At 37.5% G+C, this 14,548-nt stretch overlaps 1 protein-coding gene and 1 long non-coding RNA gene across 2 annotated transcripts in view; both read right to left on the bottom strand.

Annotated features, from left to right (window-relative positions):
- LOC145739827 (uncharacterized) overlaps window positions 1-14,548 on the bottom strand; it is a 156,592-nt gene that overhangs the window by 138,954 nt on the left and 3,090 nt on the right. The gene's annotated exons all lie outside the window — the stretch shown is intronic.
- LOC145739826 (uncharacterized) lies at window positions 12,665-13,292 on the bottom strand. The gene is made up of 2 exons (XM_081995180.1): window positions 13,153-13,292; window positions 12,665-13,036 (listed from the first exon to the last, which is right to left on the bottom strand). The coding sequence occupies exon 2, from the start codon at window positions 13,034-13,036 to the stop codon at window positions 12,671-12,673; it is 366 nt and encodes a 121-aa protein (XP_081851306.1). The 5' UTR covers window positions 13,153-13,292; the 3' UTR covers window positions 12,665-12,670.

The raw sequence follows: 14,548 nt of genomic DNA, 5'->3' as shown, positions 1-14,548 counted from the left end.
TTTTTCTGTAACTCTTCAATATTACGAGTATCCAAAATAAATGTTGGTATTTCTTCAACGTCGTGTTTATCCGTATCTGGTTGCAGTACCGGATATCTACTTACACAGTCAGCGTCTTTGTGCGCAATTCCTGATTTATGGCACACCGTGTAATCAAATTCCGACAGTTTTAATGACCATCTAGCTAAACGACCTGTTGTGTCTTTTAATGTCTTTAGCCAACATAAAGCATGATGATCAGTTACAATTTTTACAGGTTTACCATAAATAAAGTGTCTTAAGTATGAAAGTGCCCATATAACTGCTAATCCTTCTAATTCAGTTATAGAATAATTTTTCTCCGCTTTGCTAAGACTTCTGCTTGCGTAAGCGATAGGGTGTAACTTATTTTCTGTGTCTTCCTGCAATAATATAGCTCCTATTCCATCTTTACATGCATCTACCCTTAATTCACACCCTTTGTTTGGCTGGAAATGTGCCAACACTGGTTCACTAATTAATTTCTGTTTTAGGGTTTCAAACGCTTTGTCATGAATGTCCTGCCAATCAAATTTATTTTGTTTCTTTGTCAGATCATGTAAGGACGTGCAATTTTTGCAAAATTTTCTATAAACTTCCGGTAATAGTTACAAAGTCCTAAAAAGCTTTGTATACCTTTTACATTTTTTGGCCTTGGAAAATTTTCAATTGAAATTAATTTTGATTTATCAGGAAAAATTCCATCTGTCGAAATTGTATAACCAAGAATATTAATTTTTTCTTTTAGATATTCACATTTTTTAGGTTTTAATGTTAGGCCTGCACTTCGAAGTCTATTGAAAACTTTACGTAATTTTTCAAAATGTTCATCTATTGTTTCAGAAAAAATTATAATGTCGTCCATGTAAATTAAAACTTCTTTCCATTTTAAATCTCTAAACACTACGTCCCCTAACTGTTGAAATGTTGCCGGGGCATTGCACAATCCAAAAGGCATTACATTAAATTCCCATAATCCATGACCTGGCGCCGTAAAGGCAGTAAGTGGTTTACTTTCTTCTTTTACCTTGACTTGCCAATAACCTGAATACATGTCTAACGATGAGAAATACTGGGCGTTTCCTAAGTAAGTCAAAATATCCTCAATATTAGATCCTGACCACGAATTTTTTACTGTTACATTGTTTAACTTGCGATAATCGACACAAAATCGCGTCTCTCCAGACTTTTTCTTTACTAATACGACGGGACTTGCCCAGGGCGAGTTACTTTGCCTTATTATATCGTATTGTTCCATTTCCCTTATTTGATTATCTATTATTTCTCTTTCTTTTTGTGCTACCCTGTAAGGTTTTTGTTTTATGGGTTTAGCATTTCCTACGTCAATTTCGTGTTCAATTACATCAGTTCTCCCCATATATTTTGGTGTTTTTGAAAAAACGTCACTATACTCCGCAAGTAGCGTTTGCAATTTATTATGTATTCCTAAGTTTGTTATATTACTTAGATTATGGTCATTCATGGTAATTATTTCTTCATCATTTTCGGTTTCATTAATACAACAAATTGGAATTTTTGTCATGTCCATTTTAATTGTTTTCTCGAGATTACCAATCGTGGAATTTTTTATTACAAAAATTCTACGATGACCGACATTTTTAAGCTTAACATAAAAATGTCCATTCTGCAAAAACGGTAATCCTACGCAAATAAGACTTCTCGGTCGTAAAAAACTGTCTTTCTCAATAAAACAATATTCCGCCAAGTCAGACGGTCGTAGGTTCAAGTTCAATCGGGTAATTATATCATTCCCGGGCTTCAACACGTAATCGTTAGCGACAGTAATTTTTAGGGAATTTACTGTTGGCTCGTTTGCTATGTTTATGAACAAATCTTGCTGTGGCTCGCATTCTTCAGCTGAATCATAATCCCCAAAATTTATGATCAATTTGTCCGAACCATGCTGCAATGTCACTTTATTGTTATTATAGTCAATGACTGACTTTGTCGTCGTCAAAAAGTTATGTCCCAAAATTAGAGCTTTGGACAAATTTTTAACCACTAATGCTTCAACGCATATCTCTTTATTATTTATTTCAATCGTCACTTGTGAATTTCCAATAGGTGTAAGAGGGTAACTGCCTGCCGTAATTAATTCAACATCATTTTCCAAAGAATACATGTTATTAATATAATTTAAATCCACAATATTTTTACACGCTCCAGTGTCTAGAACGACATTTACATTTTCTTGATTATTTACTTTTAAATGCACATACAATAACCCTCCTTTGACGCCCTTTGATGACAGGTGGACAATCTCGTTAGGGCTTCCTATTGACGAAATTGTTCTCTTTCGTTTGGGTTTTGATATACCCGATCATTTCGACGGTTATCTGGATTATTTCTGGAACTGTTTGCATTCCAGTTGCATGATGCATGCCCTATTCTTTTGCAATTAATGCATCTAATGCGTCCATCGTGTGTTCTTGTATTAGGTAAATAGCTATTACCTTGATTTCGGTAAGGTGCTCTGTTTCCATAATTTGGACCTCTGTACTCACTATTTCCATTCCCTTGCACATTCCGATTTTGGTAATATGGCCGTTGACCGCCATTATTTGAACCACTATTAACGGTATTGTTCCTTGGTGGCATATTTCTTGTAAAATTTCCACGATAATTGACAAAATTCCTGTTCGGACCGTTACTGGCGACATTCCTGTTATCCACGAAATTTCTCCCTGTGCTATTACTATTATAATAGACTCGATTTCTATTTTGATTGCCATCTCTGCGTGGAAAATTTGTTGTATTTCCCGGTCCGCTCCTGATCATTTGATTCTCGTTATTTAACGCATCGGACACGGAAAGCAGTGCCGTATCACGTGTCATCTGATTCACCAGGGTTCTCTCTTTAATATCACTCAGCTTTAACACTAGCTGTTTTAAGTCATTAAAATTTTGATTACCTGAACTCAGCAAGTAATACATTTCATAGTAGGATGGGTGTAAACCATTTTCAAAATGGCCCCTAAACGTGTCAAAAGACATTGTCGGGTCAATTTCTGTTGCCAACGCAAGTAAATCAAAATAATATTTTTTAACATCTTCATTGTCTTGATGTTTTCGTGTATTTAATCGAAACTTTAGTTTTCTTAATGGCTGTTCACCAGAAAATTCTTTTAAAAAGTCCGTTTTTATATTTGTCCATGTTTTTGCCTGGTTTGCCGGTTCGTTAATATAACCATCAAACCAAGTCTGAGCCGGGCCTTCCAAGAAATTTGCTAAGTAGGAAATTTTGTGGTTTTCCGACCAGCTGTTTGCAATCGCTGCTTTTTCATATTTATTCACAAAAATAATGGGAGAGTCTATAGATGGGTTAAATGTAGGTGGGCATGTAAACTTTGGTGTGGCTGGAGTTTTTGGCTCAGCCAAAGCTACCTGTAAAGTCATGTTAGCCATTGCTGCAGGATTGTTAGGACGTATATCACTGTTTCTCTCTCGAATTACCGGGGGTGGGCAAGGATTATTACAACCTTGTAACAAATCTGTGGGGCGGGATGAGGTAGGCTCTGGCACTACCACTTCTAAGGGACTTTCTTGCCAAGACTCTTCTGATTCTCGCGGTTTAGGCGGAGTCCTACTCAATGAAGCTCTTGGCTTAAAAAACTGTTCTGGGGATCGTGATCCTGCTTTGGAATCTTTAGTTTTCTGAACTTGGGAAGTCGAAGCTTTTGTTGTTCGAATTCGCGGGGTCTCAATTTGAGCACTTACGACAGTTTTTTCGAAAGGGCTATTCTCGTCCTCACTACTTGTTAAACTGACAATAGAAGTTGTTTTGTCAACTTCTGGGGCACCTGCAGAAGCAGAGGAACCGACAGTTGAGCTATGATGCGCGGGTTTAAACTCTCTCAACTCTTTTAAGACTTTTTCGGGGTTTTTCCCTTGGGCTAGTGCTTGTTGCAAAACAAATTTTTCTTTGTCTGATACACTTTGAGCTCTACTGCGAGTTCGTACTCGTGATTTGTCACTTGGTTCACTCATGTAAAATTAATACGAAATGTTTGGCAGTATTTTCAATTATTTCGATTTTTCAAGCTTTTGGACAAAATTTAAACGATTTGATTATTCCTAGCAATTTCTTTGCGAATTTGTTTATTCATCAAACTAATAATCTTTCTAATGCTAAAATACACCAGCATTAATACCCCCATGCACAAAAAAATAATAATCAAAATTTCCTTAGCTGACCATGAATTATCTTTTTCTTGAGACGCTTTATTAGAAATACCGCCGCTATTACCCGCTTGAGAAATAATTATTTCTTCTTCTTTTGATGAAGTACCCCCCATTTTAAATAGAACGATTAAAATTTAAAAAAATAAAAATTATGTTTTTTCCACCCTGAAACGTAGGCGCCTCCACCATATGTCACGACTAGCGTGACGTGTTGAATTTAATTCAACTTATTTTGCCTGGGATCTCGTTTCAGCGTGAAAATAAAACACAGTTAACTCTACCATCAAGTTCTATTGAATACGTACTTAAACCTAACAACTCCTAACTTACTAGCTAATAAAATAACAGGTTTCCTAACCCAACGAAAACGTTACTAACTCCCAATAAAATCATAATAAACCAGGCGTAAATTAACACACAACATAGAAGTACAATAAACATACTTACATCTCTATAGAAGACAGAATCTTGGAGAGAGGCTGGTCACTTTGACGCGCGTTCACGATTAACTTTACTTGAGCGTTACGGACATGTCTAATTGACATTTGTGGTTCGGTCACTAACGTGGTGCACAGCAAACTGGACTGGCTGGAAAGAACTGGACTCAACTGAACTGAACCCCTCTCTAGGGTGCAACCTCTTTTTTATAGCATTCCAGACACTGATTCCACCAATCAAAACTCCCAGACCTGGCCTCGTCTAGCCGACAACTCGTGACGACCTTCGACCATCGGTACTTGGAAAACATTCCACATTATTTCGCAATTCAACAAATGCATCATAATTGCAGTTGCACTCCGACCGCATTCCACAATTTTAATGTTTCCGCTCAAGTAATATAAACATTTTTTAATGTTTCCGTTCAAGTAATAAATTTGATTTATTATCCTTCGTGACAATATTTATTCCCTTATCACCTGCATTGGAAATGTGGTAAGCGAGGCGGAAATGTGGTAGACCCCCCCTCCTCCAAATGCATATAAAACCAGTCAACAAGAGTTGAAAACATTAATCTACACACAAAAGTACCTATCTACCTTAAACAAAAAAATCATGAACCTAACCAAAATTAACGAATCCGGCAGTTTGGTTGAAAAACCTCTCCTAAAGTTTCAACAACTTGAATTAAACCAATTGTATCCCTTGCACAACCTAAAAGTGGTCAATTCAAAATTTGGTGAGGTGGTTTGGGCCGAGTTGTCTGACAGCGTGGTGTTTTTGCCTAGTCGGATGACGGCACCCATTAAAGACAGTTTGGCGGAGTTTATACCGCTGAAATATGGCCTAAAATTTTTAGGTATGAAAGTGGTTAGTGGTTGATCACCCACACCAATTGTGGAAATAACGGAAATTTGTAAGTATAATTAAAATATATTTAGGTGTAATACGAATCATGCTTTAATCATTTCAGAAAGATCGAAGATGTCAGATTGTACTGGAGCTGCAGCAGAAATCAGCGTACACACCCTTGAGTTATTCCGAAAAGCCTACGCCATATTGGTACTTCAGCCAGTACTTGAAGAAGTAGCAGCATGGTTGAAAAATATTGCAACTTCAATTAGACAAGTGCAAACTGTGCTGCGGCGGTCGGACAAAAATGTGGGTGTGTACAAAAAACTTTTAACTAATTTAGGACATTTCAAAACACTTAAGATACTTTTTAAAAATTTAAACAATCACGTAGGTGGTGGTTTAAATAGAAAAAAAAGATCTGATAGAGTTAAATGGTTAGATGTATTGTCACGAATGGAAAATCCGTTAATTGAAAAGATGGACTGATTAACTTTAAAAACATAAGAGTATTCGAGGATTGCGAAATATTAAGCGCACGAGGCAAGGTCGCACCACGATGCACCGAATGTGTCATGCACCGAGTGCACCATGTCGGTGATGAGTCACCACCACCTGCTTTACAGAAATGTGAAAACAAGCGACAATAACAACCTACGTCAGCCGATCAATCGGGTATAAAAAACGCCGATTTTAGCAGTATAGGATAAGTGTGAACCGATCAACGGTAGTGCGACCAGCTGACCTGAGAAGTCGAAATGTCGACTCTCCTCGGGAAAAGATCAAGTTAAGTAGTCAGTTCTCCAAAGTTGTTCAAAACGCGAAAGTGACCAAGCCAGCTGCCAGAAAAGCTAAGTCCTTAGCCCATGAGTCTGTGTAAGTACAATTATTACATTGTCAACTTTTAGTGTTTATGACCGTATTGTGCAGACCCATTTTGTGTATACCATATTTAATAGATTTAAGTGTTTAATAGAAAAACTCAGTGTTTGATTCCATCCTTAAAACTGAGATCCCGGCGCGACGTTTATCGTCGTGAGTCAGTTTAATTGGTGAACCCAAAAGGGCTCATAAATTAAACGTGACATTTGGTGGAGGCGCCGGTCTGTTTTGAGATGGATGAAAAACAATAGTTCAGTTTTTTATTTTTATTTTTTGGGGTATGATACAGATTCAGGAGAATAATGTGTGGGCTATAAAAGAAATTTTAGGTATTATTTTCTTTTGGCTAGGGATAGTGACATTGATTTATTTAGTGATTTTTTGGGGATTTCCTTTGCTATTGAAGCGCTCATTTGATAAAATTTTGGTTTAATATGGGTGGTACATCTTCAAAAGAGGAGGAAATTATTATTTCTCAAGCGGGAAACAGTGGAAGTGTATCAAATAGTTCGGAAAAAGATAATTCATGGTGAGCTAAGGAAATTTTAATTATTATTTTTCTGTGCATGGGGAATGCTTGTGTATTTTAGCGTCAAAAAAATTATTAGTTTGATGAACAAGCAAATTCGTAAAGAAATTGCTAGGAATAATCAACTTGCTTAAGAGATTTAAATTTAAATTTTTCTTAGATAAAAAAAAACCAAAAATAATTAAAAAAAAAAAATAAATATAGTACATAAATGAATTTAAACGGTCATTTAAAAATTGTCCATGAGTGAGTCGAGTGACAAAGATCGAGTAAAAACTCGCAGTAGGGCTCAAAGTTTGTCGGAAAAAGAAAAATTCGTGTTACGTGAAGCTATCGCTAGGGGTCGAAACCCAGAGAAGGTGATAAAAGAGTTAAAAGATTTCAAACCCGAGCATCACAGTTCGACTGTGAGTTCTCCTGCTCCGACACAAACGGCAACTTCTTCACACAAACAAAAGCTTGACAAACCCAGTTCAGTTTGTTTGACAAGCAGTGAGGACGAAGAAAATACTCTTGACAATACTGTCGTGGGCGTTCAAGCTCAAACTTCCCAAGCCTCGGCTTCGACTTCTAAGCCCCAATCCACGGAAGTTTATTTCAGACCAAGAGCTTCGTTAAGTAGAACTCCGCCAAAACCACGTGAAACAGAGGATCCTTGGCAAGAAAGTCCCTTAGAAGTGGTAGTGCCACCAAAATCCCGCCCCTCAGAATTATTACAAAGTTCTAATAATCCTTGCCCACCCCCTGTGATTCGGGAAAGAAACCGTGCCATACGCCCTAACAATACTTTAGTAATGGCTAACATGACATTACAGGCAGCTTTGGCTGAGCCAAAAACTCCGGCTACCCCAAAGTTTACATGCCCATCTACATTTAACCCTTCTATTGACTCTCCCAGTATTTTTATAAATAAATACGAAAAAGCAGCAATTGTGAATAGCTGGTCAGAAAATCACAATAGTATATTCTATATTAAGAGCGGAAAGTATATATTTGCCGCTTGCACATGAAATTTGCAGCTTGAGGCGAAGCCGAACGCTGCAATCATGTAAAAGCGGCAAAAGTACTTTTGGCTCGAAATATAGACGATATTTTTTCGACGACTGCTGTGGGGTGGATTAGAAGGACAACTCACATCATTTTCGTCGCTCGAACTCATTGTCACCGATAAATCACTTTGACGGAATGTGTATATTTCAAACAGGTATGTCAAGCGTTGTTATGGAAACGCCGAAAAAGTTGGTGAGTAGATTGTTAGTAGAAAGCGAAAACGCTCTAGAGCAGAAAATCTCTCTTTCTGCTCGCGCGCGGCAAATAACCCCTTTCTGCTTCTAAATGGAAGCGTACATGAGGTACTTTCAAAGTAAGTCGTCGAAAAAATATCTTATTTGGCTAATTTTTTGGAAGGTCCAGCCCATACATGGTTTAGTAATTATATTAGTGAGCCAGAGAATCAGATGAAAACATGGCTAAATATTAAATCAGATTTTTTGAAAGAGTTTTCAGGAGAACAGCCACTCCGAAAGCTAAAATTTCGATTAAACACTCGCAAACAGCAAGACGTCGAGGACATAAAAAAGTACTATTATGATCTATTGGCAATCGCAAACGAGATTGACCCAGAAATGACTTTTGACGCGTTTAGGGACCATTTTGAAAATGGTTTACATCCGTCTTACTATGAGATGTATTATTTGCTTAGTTCTAGCAATAGAAAATTTGACGATTTAAAGCAATTGGTGATTAAGATAAGCGATATAAAAGAAAGGACATTAGTGAATCAAATGACACAAAGTACAGCTTTATTGTCAGTATCTGCAGCAGTGAACAGTAACAGTGGTAATAATAAGGATATAAGGATATAATAATAAGGACCTGGAATGACACCAGGCCACGGACATTTTTTAATAGGAATTTTTCAAATACGGTTCAAAATCAGACACGAAATACCTATGTTCCAAGGGTGAATAATTTTAGACCAAATCAAAATAGTCCGAGGAACAACTCATTCAATAGGGGGCGACAATTTGTAAGAAACAATTCGCAACAACCCCAGAACCATGATACTTTTAATAGGAACAGAAATCAGTTTTCTAATCAAAACTGGAGAAATAATAATAATAATAATTATTTGCCTCGTACGAGAAGGCACGACGGCCGGGTTATTTGCATTGATTGCCGTAGGCCCGGTCACATGTCTTGTAACTTCAATAACAGGCCTTTTCAAAGGAATGCACCTCAAGGCCGAAGAAACCCAAACGACAGAGGACAGTTTCAAAATTAAGAAGCCCGAACGAAATTGTCCAATTATCATCTACGGGCACCAGTAAGACATTAATAGTACATATCACGGTTAACGATAAAGATAACGTCCCTGTTTTACTTGATACAGGAGCTTGTAAAAATGTAGTCGACATAGATTATATAAGTAACATGAGACGGTTACGAGACAATATACAACTGATAACCGCAGGAGGCTATCCAGTTCAACCTCTCGGTAATTCTGAGGTAATTATAAAAGTGAATGGCACAATTATTTCCATTGAGGCACTAGTGGTGCAAAATTTATCGAAAGCCTTAATTTTAGGACATAACTTCTTGGCTAGTAAAAAATCATTAATTGACTATAATACCAATACTGTGACATTATACCATGAACTTGACCCATTGATTTTACATTTTGGCAACAATGTCAACAACAACATAGGGAAAATAGAACAAATGGAAGATACTAATAAGGTATTCGCGAACGTCGAGATTGAGTCAACCGCGCGAAGTTTGAAGGTTGCACTTGAAACCGACTACATAGTCGAGGTTGGTCGCGAGATAACGGTACGACTGAACTGTGCCTTATCTCCGCACGAGTTCAAGAAGTACTGCTTTATCGAGAACAATAAATACCTACGACCAAGAGGATTGATTTGTTCAAATATTTTTGTAAGAAATGGCAAATGGTACATCAAAATTAACAATATGAGGTTTGAAAAAGTGTTCATATTAAAAAATTCCACAATCGGTTATTTAGAGAAAAATATAGAAATGGATATAACAAAAATTCCAGTTCATTGTATTGATGAAACTGAGGATGATAAAGAGATGATTACCATGAATGACCATAATCTAAGCAATATAACGAACCCAGAATTGTGTAACAAATTACAGACATTACTTTCAGAATATAGTGACGTTTAAAACACCAAAATATATGGGAAAAACCGATGTCATTGAACATGAAATTGATGTAGGGAATGCTAAACCTATAAAACAGAAACCTTACAGAGTGGCACAAAAAGAAAGAGAGATAATAGATGAGCAGATAAGAGAAATGGAACAATACGACATAATAAGACAAAGTAACTCGCCCTGGGCAAGTCCCGTCGTATTAGTAAATAAAAAGTCTGGAGAGACACGATTTTGCGTGGATTACCGCAAGTTAAACAATGTGACAGTGAAAAATTCATGGTCAGGATCTAATATTGAGGATATTTTGACTTACTTAGGAAACGCCAAATATTTCTCATCGTTAGACATGTATTCAGGTTATTGGCAGGTCAAAGTAAAAGAAGAGAGTAAGCCACTTACTGCCTTTACAGCGCCAGGTCACGGATTATGGGAATTTAATGTAATGCCTTTTGGATTGTGCAATGCTCCGGCAACATTTCAACAGTTAGGAGATGTAGTGTTTAGAGATTTAAAATGGAAGGAAGTTTTAATTTACATGGACGACATTATAATTTTTTCTAAAACGATAGATAAACATTTGGAAAAATTACGTAAAGTTTTCAATAGACTCCGAAGTGCAGGCCTAACACTAAAACCCAAAAAATGTAAAGGGTGTACAAAGTTTTTTGGGACTTTGTAACTACTACCGGAAGTTTATAGAAAATTTTGCAAAAATTGCACGTCCTTTACATGATCTAACAAAGAAGCAAAATAAATTTGATTGGCAGGACATACATGACAAAGCGTTTGAAACACTAAAACAAAGATTGATTAGTGAACCAGTTTTGGCACATTTTCAACCAAATAAAGGATGTGAATTGAGGGTAGATGCATGTAAAGATGGAATCGGAGCAATATTATTGCAGGAAGATCATGAAAATGCGTTACACCCAATAGCATATGCAAGTAGAAGCCTCAGTAAAGCTGAAAAGAATTATTCGATAACAGAACTTGAAGGGTTAGCAGCTATATGGGCGCTATCGTATTTTAGACATTTTATTTATGGAAAACCTATAAAAATAGTGACTGATCATCATGCGCTATGTTGGTTAAAAACCTTGAAAGAGACTACTGGACGTTTAGCGCGTTGGGCGTTAAAGTTATCAGAATTTGACTACACAGTACATCATAAATCAGGAATTGCTCACAGAGATGCAGACTGCGTAAGCAGATATCCTGTTTTGCCAGCAAATACGAAAGTACAAGAAATTGACGAAATACCAACCTTTTATTGGATATGCGTAACATTGCAGAATTGCAAGCAAAAGATAAAAACATTTTGGAAATAATTCAGGCTATAAAACATCCTGAAGAAGCTACAATTGGTATACGCAAGCAAGCGAAAAATTTTAGGCTTGAATCAGAAGTTTTGTACCGTATAAACCCGCAGGGAGTGGGCCGGACTAAACTTTTAGTGATACCGCAACAGTTAATAGGGGAAATTTTGTACTCCCACCACTCAGAACCGCTGAGTGGCCATTTGGGATTGTCAAAAACCCTAGCAAAGATAAAACAAAGATACTATTGGCAAGGGTTGCAAAAGGACGTGGAACGTTTTGTAAAAGGATGCCCGGATTGTCAGGCCAGGAAAGGCCAACAAAATCAAAAGCCTATCGGTCTGTTACATCCTATTCCAGTTGGCACCCCATTTGAAAAAGTTGGGATAGATTTGTTAGGTCCGTTTCGCAGAAGTAGCAGCGGAAAAACCATGATAGTGGTAGCGACAGATTACGCCACAAGGTGGGCGGAGACTGACGCATTACCGAGCGGCAAAGCCGGACCTGTAGCGAAATTTATACTGGAGAGAATTATTACAAAACACGGTGCACCCAAGGAATTGTTAAGCGATAGAGGGAAAGTTTTTCAATCAGAATTGGTTACGGAATTGCTAAAAAAGATGGGGACAACGAGTCAGTTTACTACTGCATATCATCCCGCAACTAATGGCGTAACAGAAAGATTTAATAAAACTTTAGCCAATATGTTATCTATGTATACTAATACTGATCAATCAAATTGGGATGAATATCTTCCACATGTGACTTTTGCGTACAATTCTGCAAAACAAGATAGTACTAAATTCTCACCATTCATGCTGGTGTACGGTCGTGAACCTATTTTACCAACAGAAGCAAACTTGTTGCCACCCTTAGAAAGTAGTAATAGCGACCAAATTAGAGACATTGGTTTGGCAGTCAGAAATTTGGCAGTTGAAAATATAAAACGGCGTCAAGACATAGATAAATTACGTTATGATTGTAAACACCGCCATGTTGAATTTGAAGTGGGGGACCAAGTAAAAGTTTTCACCCCTATCAGGAAAGTAGGAAAAAGTGAAAAATTACTGCTTAGATGGTTTGGTCCTTATTACATAAATCGGAAAATGTCTGATGTGGACTATGAAATACGAAAGGGCATTTCGCCAAAATCTAAAACTGAAGTGGTCCATGTAAGCAGAATTTTACATTACCATGACCCATGGACACCAGAAGGAACCCCGCAACAAAAATAATACAAGCATTTCGGTTAATAATTTACTTTTGTTTTCTTTATTTTAAAAAAATAAAAGTTTACTGTTTTTGCATTGCTGCCTATGGCTTCGACAGCCAAACGCGGCGCCACCGCTGTTGAGGCGTCGTTGACGCCGCCTTCCTCTTCTATTTTTTCTTCTTCTGGGGATGCTGGAACCCCAGGAGGAGCCTCCACCTCACCTGCCACCTGAGGGGGAGCCTCCACCTCGCTGGTCGCAGAAGGACCAGCTTCCACTCCAGGCCCCAGTTTTAGGCTGGACGCACCCACGGTTCGTCGGGCCCGCTGGGCAGCCAATAGGGCCATCAGACGGGCACCGCGGCCCCGGCCCTTTTCGGTGTCGACTTCATTTCCAGGTTCCATCTGAAAGGGAGGATATTGTTAACATTGGATAGCGAAACAAAGAGAATTTTTCTTTGGAAGGAAAAATATATGGAAATGATGAATAAAAGGAAAAAAAAAAAACCACTTATACTTACTTTTAAAAATGACACAATGCACTACAAAAGACTATAAATGCACTACGAAACACACGACAAAAATGCACGGTAAAGTTTCGTGTGGGTCAGAGGACGAACTGTGGAGAATGTGATAAGAAAACCGTATAAATACAATTCAGATCCCTCTCCACCGGAAAGCCAGGATGCTGAAATTAGCAAAATGCTTCCAGACGATGAACTTGTCAAATGTTAAGGTTATCAGAGAAATGTTTTCCCAACAGTTAAATGGTGCACCATGCTTAAACCCATGGGATTCGCTGATTTGGCCAGTTCGGAATAATATCTTAATGAGACCAGACATTGTTCATTGCAGACCGATTAATGCATAAAATGCAAAAATGCAATTAAGCATAATGTTTAAAACAAAGTAACAATTATAATGTACGGCTCCACATATTGAGCTATGTACCTATTTTTACAGGGCCCAAGGATTTTATTCTGTTATCTGCGTCTGAATTTTTATTGCGGAAATTCTTAAAATTCAAGAATAGATATCAGTTTAATTTTCCCTATGAGATAAAAAATGGTTACATGTAATGGAAATAAAAACATTGAATATTGTTATTGTGATGTAGGTACCTACAAACGAATAAAGATAAATAATGATGTTGTCGGTGTAATAATCACCTTGACCATATAGTTGTTTATGCATTTGGTAAAGAAAGCAACTAATTCGCGAGCGATAAGACAAATTTGATTCATCGCTACGCGCAGTTATGAATAATGACTAATTACTAGATTGGTTTAAATAAACCCGAATGGGACAACAATTTACAGTGTCATTTTAGAAATCGGTCGTGAAGTAACATTTGGGTGAAGTTAACCTATAATTTTCGCGAAAGTGCCAAAAATGGAATGGATAGTGAATTTCTTGTTTTATATTAGGTGTGTTACCGAAATAAACACCAAACTGTATTTATACAAATTGGCACTGTACCAGTTGTGGGAACTGCAAGGAGAGTTTGATCAAGTGGTACCAATACAATTATTGGGGATTACAAAATCTCTACTTGGCCTGTGGACTCAAATCATTCATACGGAGTATACCATACTTCTACTAAGCGAGAAAGTACGTCAAGGGGGTATTCCGTTTTCGGCATGTGATTGTGCAATTTGCATATCACCCCAACAACCTCAATATCGACCTGAGGATTTTTGGCGAGCATGGGAAAATGTATTTGTGCAAGGATGTCCTTGTGCTACATGTGTGTACGGGAGAACTCAATTTTTGAGTCAACCAGGTCATCCGCCATATCCGCATGCTTATGTAAATGATATGACATATCAGTTTCGGGTACCAGTAGTGCCCCAAACACAAGAAAGGGATGAAACATCAGAAATCAGTTCTGCTGGCACATCTTCTGGAGGTGCATTT

The sequence above is a fragment of the Ips typographus genome, unplaced genomic scaffold, assembly GCF_016097725.1.
Source record: "Ips typographus isolate SLU unplaced genomic scaffold, UJ_Ityp_2.0 IpsContig58, whole genome shotgun sequence".
NCBI lineage: Eukaryota > Metazoa > Arthropoda > Insecta > Coleoptera > Curculionidae > Ips > Ips typographus.
The sequence above is the reverse complement of the archived record's forward strand: the minus strand, read 5'-3'. Positions and strand labels throughout refer to the sequence as shown.